This window comes from Oryctolagus cuniculus, chromosome 17 (assembly GCF_964237555.1).
Source record: "Oryctolagus cuniculus chromosome 17, mOryCun1.1, whole genome shotgun sequence".
NCBI classification, from domain to species: Eukaryota; Metazoa; Chordata; class Mammalia; order Lagomorpha; family Leporidae; genus Oryctolagus; species Oryctolagus cuniculus.
In genome coordinates, this window is record NC_091448.1 from 49,691,159 (window position 1) to 49,699,780 (window position 8,622).

Below are 8,622 nucleotides of genomic sequence, written 5' to 3' on the forward strand. Positions count from 1 at the left end.
CCTGCTCCCATAGAGCAGGCGTGTTCCTGTGAGGGTGGTGAGGTCCCTGTCGCCGGGGCATTCAAGGACACGGTGGACAATCACACGGCAGCTGCTGAGAGAGACGGGGGAAGCCAGGAGAAGACTAGGAGTTTTTCTTTTTTTTTTTTTAAAGATTTATTTTATTTGAAAGTTGGAGTTTCAGAGAAGGAGAGGCAGAGAGAGAGGCAGAGAGGCAGAGAGAGAAAGAGAGAGAGAGAATATCTTACATTTGCTGGTTCACTCCCCAAATGGTCATAATGGCTAGCTGGGCCAGCTCAAAGCCAGGAGTTTCATCCAGGTCTCCCACATGGGTGCAGGGGCCCAAGCACTTGGGCCATCCTCCACTGCTTTCCCAGGTGCATTAGCAGGAAGCGGGATGGGAAGTGGAACAGCCAGGACTCGAACCAGCATCTATGTGGGATGCTGGCACTGTAGGCAGTGGTTTTACCTGTTAGGCCACAACACTGGCCCTCAAGACCAGGATGTGTCCTCCAGGGGCTTTCTGCTGGGCCCTGTCCTTGGAACATCCAGGCTTGCAGATGGCAAAAGGTGCAGACCATGCGCTCAGGGTCCCCACGGACGGAGGACACAGCATTGTCTAGAAATTCATGGGGTCAGGGAGGTCTTTCTGGAGGAGGCAGCCTGCGAGCTGGGCAGGCAAGACCTGGCAGTTAGGCCTCTTGGTGAAGACGGTGTGGGCAGAGGGAGCCAAGTGGCAGGTGCAGAAGAGGCGTGTGGGGCTGGTGAGGAAGGCAGGGGCTGGGCCCCCTCGTGTGGAACCTTGCATGCTGGGTGGGGGGGCTGGCTTTCCTCTCAGGGCAGCAATGGGCCCTGAAGGGTCCGGAGAAGCGCAGTGGAGGAGCCAGGGTACGTGGGTGGAGGGGCTGTAGAATCAGCAGGTTTGCACGGGACAGCTTGGCTTCCCAGAAGGAAGTTCAGGCCCATGGAGCACTGAGCCCAGAGTGCCGGGGACAGCCTGGCGGCCATGGTGCTAGGGGCTGCTTAGACCAGACGTCCCCAGGGTCCCTTGGCCGCCTCCTGCCCCTGGGGTTGCTTTTGGGACTGAGAAGTGAGTCCAGGACCGTGATGCTAGGGCCGGACTCTGTGCCGGGCCGGGGAGAGATGAACCCGTCGGTTCTCGCAGTCACAGTCCAAGTCCCACAGAGGTTTTTGGTGGACCTTGGCGATGGGATTCGGCAGTTAATTTGGCAGGAAAACCACCCAGGGACAGCCAAGAACACTGCGAAACATAACAAGGAGGGGATTTGCCCGATCAGCTCGCAAAAACACAGCGGTTCCCAGTCCAACAGCCACGGCGATGGAGTCCGGCTCAAGGAAATCCTTGTTTCTATGGGGATTGAGTGTAGGGTGGAAGCTACATCCCAGCTCACTGGTTTGGGACCGGCTGTGCCTCTGCATGGATGGCCAAGCAGCCTGCGAACAAACTCCAGAGACGTGAAGGTCAAGCAGGAAGCCAGCTCCGCCAGTCTAGAGCATCTATGTCAATCAGCAGAACAAAGAGAAAGGACCCCAGGGCAAAGATGAGACCAGGGTGCTTGTAGGAAGTCCCAGGAGAGGATACCCAAAGGGGCCCACGACGCAGGACCGCAGGGAGATGCAGGTCGCTTCACAGCCGTCAGATTGGCAACAATGGCAAGGGCCGCCAGTACCGAGTGTTACTGGGGCTGTGAGGAAGTCGGTCTCGGGCGCCGCTGGAGGGAGTGTGGACTGCTGAGCCTCTCTGGGGAGCAGAAAGGCAGGGTTTGACAGAATTCCAACCGCGCGCACCCTTCAACCCAGCCCGCTACTTGGAGGAATATTCCTGAGACAGGGTCTCCGGCTCCACGCTGCACACGAGAGCATCTCAGGAAACGGAATTAGCAGTTTACTTTTTGCAAAGCATTTTTTTGCAATCTATGCATAGTTTTTTTCTACCCATTTTTCATGAACTTTTCAAAGACTCCCCGTGTGCGTGGACTTCAAATTTGGGCACCAAAATGTTTGCCCTTTAAGTCCTTTATCCTGGGAGCAAGTGCTAGCTTAGCCTGGTGGTGAAGACCCCCACATCCCACATTTGGAGTCCGTGGGGTTGAGTCCCAGCTACCTTTCTGGACTCGAGTTTCCTGCGAATGCAGACCCTGGGAGGCAGCAGGGATGGCTCGACTGACTGGGTTCTTGCCACTCACATGGGAGACCTGCACAGTGCTCCCAGCTCTTGGCTTTGGCCCGCCCCACAGCCCCCACTGCAGGCGTCTGGAGAGAGCCAACAGACGGCCGCTCGCTCTGGCTCTCTGTCGCGCAAAGAAACCCATTTGAAAACTGCAATTCCATTCTCCACAAGCCTTTTGCAGTGCCCTGGTCCGGGCGAGGACTGACTGTGCTGGACAAAAAGCGGGAGCTCCCCACGAGGGTCTGTGTGACCCAGCAGCGATGGGTTTCAGAAAGACGCGAGGACAGGGAAAAAGCAAGTTGTACCAATGCAGTGAGAGGGTCTTTTACCAGCGCGCGGGCAGGACACTAAGTGGTGTTCACGGGTACCTAAGTGTGCAAGCCCAGGCAGAGATGGATTCACGACAAACCAAGAGTCTGGCAGGTCCCTGGGGAGCGGGCTGGGGGTTCGCAGGTGTAGATCAGTGCAGGAGTCTCTCCCCGCTCTCTCAAATGTAACAAGCATCCAATGGGAGGTGGTTTTTATGATTTGGGGATGGAGGAGGCCTTCCTGAACGAGATGTAAGATCCAGGAGCCATTAAACCGGAAGTCAGCAGACCTGACAGCTTCGCATTCAGCCACCTGCAGCCTCTGCAGGGAGAAATTCTCCAGACACAAAGAGGCCAGGGCCCGTCTGACAGCAGCAGTGCAGGCTCAGTGCCTCGGGCGGGCGTAGAAGACGCTGATACAAATCAATACAAAGAAACAAAACCGAACAGCCCGGTGGAAATGCAGGCACAGGCCAGGAGCAGAGGATTCCCCGGCAACAGCAGAGGCGGGTGGCTGGGGGAGGTCTTGGAGCTGGGGATGCTGAGGGTGAAGAAGCCCAGAGATGAGGGTTTTCCCCTAGGCAGTGGGGCGGGGGCGGGGGCGGGGGTGGACGTGGGCGTGGCTGGCCGGATGGGCGGTCAGGATGAGGCTGGGGAAAGATGACCATGGCGGGTTCTCAGGCCCTGGGCAGCTGGGGAGGCAGAGGGGGGCAGGTTCACATCAGAGGGATAGCCCGACCAGCAGCTGGCACGGCCCCACCCTACCCTGCTCAGCTGGGCTTTGTCCATTGATGTCGGGTGGGGGGAGGGGCTCAGCCCACTAGGCTGATCTAGCCGCTCCCTGCCCGGGAGAAGGACACACTGAGGGGGGCGGGTCAGACCCAGAGTGGAGGTCCCCCAAGTTGGGGCGGACACAGGTGCGACCCCAGAGCTGATGGGACCAGAGGATGCCCACCCCAGCACCCGGCAAACTCCTGTTCACACACACTGTCCACCAGAGGGGGCACACTGAGGCCCAGGGGAACCTGAGGGTGGACCCCCCCTGCCCTCCGCAGGTGGGGCGAGGTGCAGAGTGGGAGCTGAGGCTGGGTGGGCAGAGGAGCAGGGCGGTCCCCGGCACTCCCCGCCTTATCTCCGCAGTACTTCTGGCTGCTGGTGCTGTCCCGGGGGCTGGTGGGCATCGGCGAGGCCAGCTACTCCACCATCGCGCCCACCATCATCGGCGACCTGTTCACCAAGAACACACGCACACTCATGCTGTCCGTCTTCTACTTCGCCATCCCGCTGGGCAGGTGAGGGGGAGCTGCCGGGCTTGGGTGCTTTGCGCTGATGCCCACCCCTTCCCCCGGGGCCCGGGCCTGGGTGTGTGCGTGTGCAGCCCCAGCTAACACACATCTGTGTTCCCTGCAGCGGCCTGGGCTACATCACCGGCTCCAGTGTGAAGCAGGCGGCTGGGGACTGGCACTGGGCCTTACGGGTAAAGCTGCTCCCCATGTCCCACAATGAGGCAACCCCGACTCTCGCCCTAGCTAGGGTCTCCTTGAAGACAGCGTGGGTCAGGGTGCAGGTCTCCATCCATCCAGAATGAGGTGTCCGGGAGCCGCCCCCCACCCCTGCCCTCAGGGTTGGCCCCGGCCTCCCCTCCCCCCGGGAGTCGCAGGTTGGCCAGATGAAGGATTCTCTCTGTATCCGGAAATTCCAGGACCACGGTGTGGCTTCCTGCTTCCAGCCTGGGCACTGTGCTAGCCCGGGGCTGGGGCCAGGCCTCTGCACGGGGCCCCCGGGGGTCTGGAGCCACTTCCGGTCCCACCAGAGGGATTGGGGCAGGTTACCAAGGCCCCAGGACAGCGCAATCGGAGGAAACAGAGATCCCCAGTCTGTCGGAGGAGCGGAAGCTTAAGACAAAGTGTTTTTTCCTCAAAAGCAGGAAGGAAGCAGCCTCCGTGGAATTTGGGGGTGGGGGGGGGCGAGGGGATGCATGGAGAGGGGCTCCCAGGCTGAGTGGGGGTGGGGTTGCATTTCTCAGGGCTGGTGGAGGGGATGAAGCCCGGGCCCCAGACCTGTGAGCCCTGTCCTGGGGGCTCTACCTGCTGTATCAGGTGGGAGCTGTGTGTTCAGGCAGGCCTGGTGGCCTGGCATCTCATTCTCTGTCCCCAGGGACTTGCCCTCTTGCCCCCGGTTGTCGTCCTATGTGTCTGTCCGTCCGCTGTCCACGCGCCCAGCCACCCGGTCTTCGAGCCCCCTTCCCTCCGTCCACAGTCTCTCCTCCCTTCACCTGTCCGTCCCTCCCGTCAGCCTTCCATGCACCTTCCTGCGAGTCCTACCTGGGGTCTGGACAGCCTCCTTGCAGTCCCCAAGCCCTTCCCTGGCCTCGTGGCCAGGGGTACTGCCTGCTAGCCCCGTGAGGAAGGCTGGGCGGGAGCCAGCCCAGGGAGGGCACTGGGGGCTCAGAGACAGCCGGGCTTGCCTGCGGTGGCAGGGACAGAGCTGCCTGGGCCCTGGTGTCTTCACCTTGTACGCCTTGCCCCACCAGGTGTCCCCGGTCCTGGGCATGATCACGGGAACGCTCATCCTTGTGCTGGTCCCAGCCACTAAGAGAGGCCATGCTGACCAGCTCGGAGGGCAGCTCAAGGCCCGGACCTCGTGGCTCCGAGACATGAGGGCCCTGATCCGAAAGTGAGTACTGCTGGGGGTGGGGGGAGGTGGTGTGGTCTCCTGCAGGTGGGCTCGCTGCCATTCTGCTGGCCCCTGGGCCACCAGTGACGCTTTGGCTGCTGGGAGTTTTGGTTCTGGCAGCCTGAGCCCTCACTCCCAGATCTTGTGAGGGGTGGCATTCGAGACCTTCTGTCTACCAGGAGGTGTGGGCCAGTGGGTCAGGAGAAAGGAGGCCGCCCCCTGGGCTCTGACTGGGGCGGCCAGCGACAGGTGGAGGCGTCCCAGTCCCAGCTCAGAGCCGCTGCCCTGGCCTCTCCCCAGCCGCAGCTACGTCTTCTCCTCCCTGGCCACGGCGGCCGTATCCTTCGCCACGGGGGCCCTGGGCATGTGGATCCCGCTCTACCTGCACCGCGCCCAAGTGGTGCAGAAGACGGCAGAGACCTGCAGCAGCGCCCCCTGCGGGGCCAAGGACAGGTGGGCAAGGGGGCGGGGCGAGGGAGAGCGGACAGGGCAGCCCCTGCCCGCCCCACCCCCAACCCGTGCTCCTCTGCCCTCTGTCCCCACAGCCTCATCTTTGGGGCCATCACCTGCTTCACGGGCTTTCTGGGCGTGGTCACGGGCGCAGGAGCCACGCGCTGGTGCCGCCTGCGAACCCAGCGGGCCGACCCTCTGGTGTGCGCTGTGGGCATGCTGGGCTCCGCCATCTTCATCTGCCTGATCTTCGTGGCCGCCAAGAGCAGCATCGTGGGTGCCTATGTGAGTGCAAGGGGGTGCGGAGTGATAGGGGAGCTGGGCCAGAAACATGGGCAGCCTCGCTGTGTCCATGGCCAGTCCAGGGACTCTGGGAGCCCTCAGGACAGTGGGCGGGTCTTGAAGTCTCTGAATAATCTCGGATTCTGCTGGGAGATGTGGGGCAGGGGTGAGAGGCTTTGGGGGCGGCGTGGGGTGGCAGGGCCCCTGACGGCGGTCACACTCTGTGCCGGCAGATCTGTATCTTTGTCGGGGAAACGCTGCTGTTCTCTAACTGGGCCATCACGGCAGACATCCTCATGGTAAGCCAGGCGGCCGAGGTGGCTGCGTGCAGACTTGGGCCTCTTGACCTCACCCGGGTGGGGGTTGGGGGGTGGCTGCGGCAGGGAGTGGAAGGAAGGGATCAGGGGTTTGGGGTGTGTGTAAGGGCCTGCCCTGAGAACAGAGCGCTGAGCAGGCAGATGGGGCGGGCTGTGGGGGCTGGGCGCGTCTCGAGGCTCAGGTTTGTGGCTGGTAGTGCCAGGCTGGCACGGAGGTGGTGCTGCCTGCCAGTGAGCCTCCTCCAGGGTCTGAGCCGCCATGGACCCGCCTCTCCCAGCTCCGCCTGGGTCCCAGGCGTGCCTGCCCGAGTGCCTGCGGCTGGCCAGGGTGGACAGAGGCTGTCTTCACAAGGCCAACAAAGGGCTCCAGACCAGCCAGGCACAAAGGGCTCTGTCTGAGCGGCTGGCCGGCCGGGGCCTGTCCCCCTGGGCGGGGACCGGAGCAGGGTGGGAGGAGCCAGGAGGGGGTTGTGTGGCAGAGTAGGGTTGATGTGACACCTGCTCCTACCCTCCAGGCTGGGGCTGGGAGGGGACTCAGAGGAGACAGTGCAGGGACCAGTGGTGGGGATGTGGTCTGGAGGGGCCAGGCGGGCCCTGGGCAGGGTGGGAGGATGCTTGAGAGTCCAGGACAGGAGCCTGGGCCCCAACGGCCCCCCGCCAGCTCCTCCTCAGGAAGCCTTGCCCTGGCCTGGCCTTCCCTGCACACCTGTTACCCCAGGGCTGCCTCTGTCCATGGGCTTGGGGGGAGGGGGGACGGTGTGACTCAGCTCTGGCCTCAGTGTGGAGCCAGGCAGCGTTACGGGTGGAGTGGGTTACCGCGCAGGCCATGGGTGAAGGTGGGAGCAAGTAGTGTCGGAATCCAGTGCCCTTCCCTCCCCTCCACCCCCTTGCAGGGGCAGCCCTACCAGGGTCTGGGTCCCAGAGAAATCTGTCCCAGTTTGTGTCATAGCCAAGTGACTAATTAGTGCTAGAAACGGGGCCACACCGTCTCATCAGATCCAGGTCTCTTCCTGCCCTTTCAGCCTCCCCCCGAGGAGGGTGCCCCATGGGCACTGCTGCCCTCACACGTGGTCCACGAAGGCGGGGCCGGAGCTTAGGGGTGGAGGGCGGCTGCCGGGGCCCAGGGCTGGTTCTCGGGAGCTGGATCTGCAGCCTACTGGTGCCTGGCATCATGGGATAGGCGGGGGCCCTCCCAGGCTGAGTCCTGCCTCAGGCCAGCTGTCAGCCTAGCTGGGTCGGCATCGGGGGAGAAAACCAGGAGACTTCAGCTGTGAGAGGCGCGGGTGCCTTGGGGATGCAACGTCTCTGGGCCTCAGCGTCCCCAGGACCAGAGCCCAGTGCGGGACAGCAGGCAGCTTGGCCACACAGCAGAGGGCGAGCTGGCGGAAGCTTCGCCATGTCGTATCCCCCCAGGAGCCAGGGTGACCCCAATTTCTTCTCCCCTTGACTGGATGTGGAGGCGGGACAGGTGGAGGCGGTGGCCTGGGCTGGGGATGCTCCGGGTGGGAGGGGCAGAGCCCAGGTCCCCAGCGAAGCAGAGATGGTCAGGAAAAAGGCCAGGGGCTGGGTGTCTGGGAGCGAGGGAGCCCTTGCCCACTGGCCTGTGCCTCTCCGCAGTACGTGGTCATCCCTACCCGGCGGGCCACGGCCGTGGCCCTACAGAGCTTCACCTCGCACCTGCTGGGGGACGCAGGCAGCCCCTACCTCATTGGCTTTGTGAGTAGCCCAGCCGGGGGGGGGGGGGGCTCCCGGAGGTGGCCTGCTTTAACCACCCCCCCACCCCCCCGCAGATCTCGGACGTGATCCGCCAGAGCACCAAGGACTCGCCGCTCTGGGAGTTCCTGAGCCTGGGCTACGCGCTCATGCTCTGCCCCTTCGTGGTGGTCCTGGGGGGCATGTTCTTCCTCGCCACCGCGCTCTCCTTCCTCAGCGACCGCGCCAAGGCCGAGCAGCAGTGAGTGGCAGGGGGTGGGGGTGGGAACCGCCCCTCGGCTCCCAGCTCACAGGCCTGGGCCTGGCCGGGCCACCCTTGGTCGTTGGGGACTTGGGGTTTTCTCAGCAGGGACCCCTCCTATTCTTCTTGTCTCCTGACTTCTTTCTCTTCTGCTCTTTCCTCTCTCTCTCTCTCCTCTCCCTACCCCTGGGCTCTCCCACCTCCCCCTGGGGCTGACGAGGTCCCTGCCCAGCACCTCCGCTCCGCTGGCCCCCGCGATGCCACGTACCAGAGCTGTGCCCGGCCCCCGCTGACGCGCCACCCTGACCCCCGCCCGTCTCTCCCCCAGGGCGAACCAGCTGGTGATGCCGCCCGCATCCGTGAAAGTCTGAGATGGTGAGTGCAGGCCAGGCCGCTGGGCGCTGCAGCCCTCCTCCCACCAGGGCCTGCTTACTGACAGCTGGC

The 8,622-nt window shown here is 63.3% G+C and overlaps 1 protein-coding gene across 2 annotated transcripts in view; it reads left to right on the plus strand.

Moving 5' to 3' along the window:
* The window catches only part of SPNS2 (SPNS lysolipid transporter 2, sphingosine-1-phosphate), a 34,184-nt gene that overhangs the window by 23,827 nt on the left and 1,735 nt on the right, over positions 1-8,622 (plus strand). Inside the window, exons 4-12 of one of the 2 annotated variants that reach the window (XR_011383633.1) lie at positions 3,640-3,791; positions 3,910-3,976; positions 5,033-5,175; positions 5,476-5,628; positions 5,721-5,910; positions 6,141-6,206; positions 7,842-7,940; positions 8,015-8,178; positions 8,399-8,553. Coding sequence is in view for 1 of the 2 variants with exons in the window: in XM_051825348.2 (XP_051681308.2) it covers positions 3,640-3,791; positions 3,910-3,976; positions 5,033-5,175; positions 5,476-5,628; positions 5,721-5,910; positions 6,141-6,206; positions 7,842-7,940; positions 8,015-8,178; positions 8,507-8,549 (1,077 nt within the window). In the remaining variant the exon portion in view is untranslated. The remainder of the gene's footprint in view (positions 1-3,639; positions 3,792-3,909; positions 3,977-5,032; positions 5,176-5,475; positions 5,629-5,720; positions 5,911-6,140; positions 6,207-7,841; positions 7,941-8,014; positions 8,179-8,398; positions 8,554-8,622) is intronic. The other variant, XM_051825348.2, reaches the window with a different exon arrangement.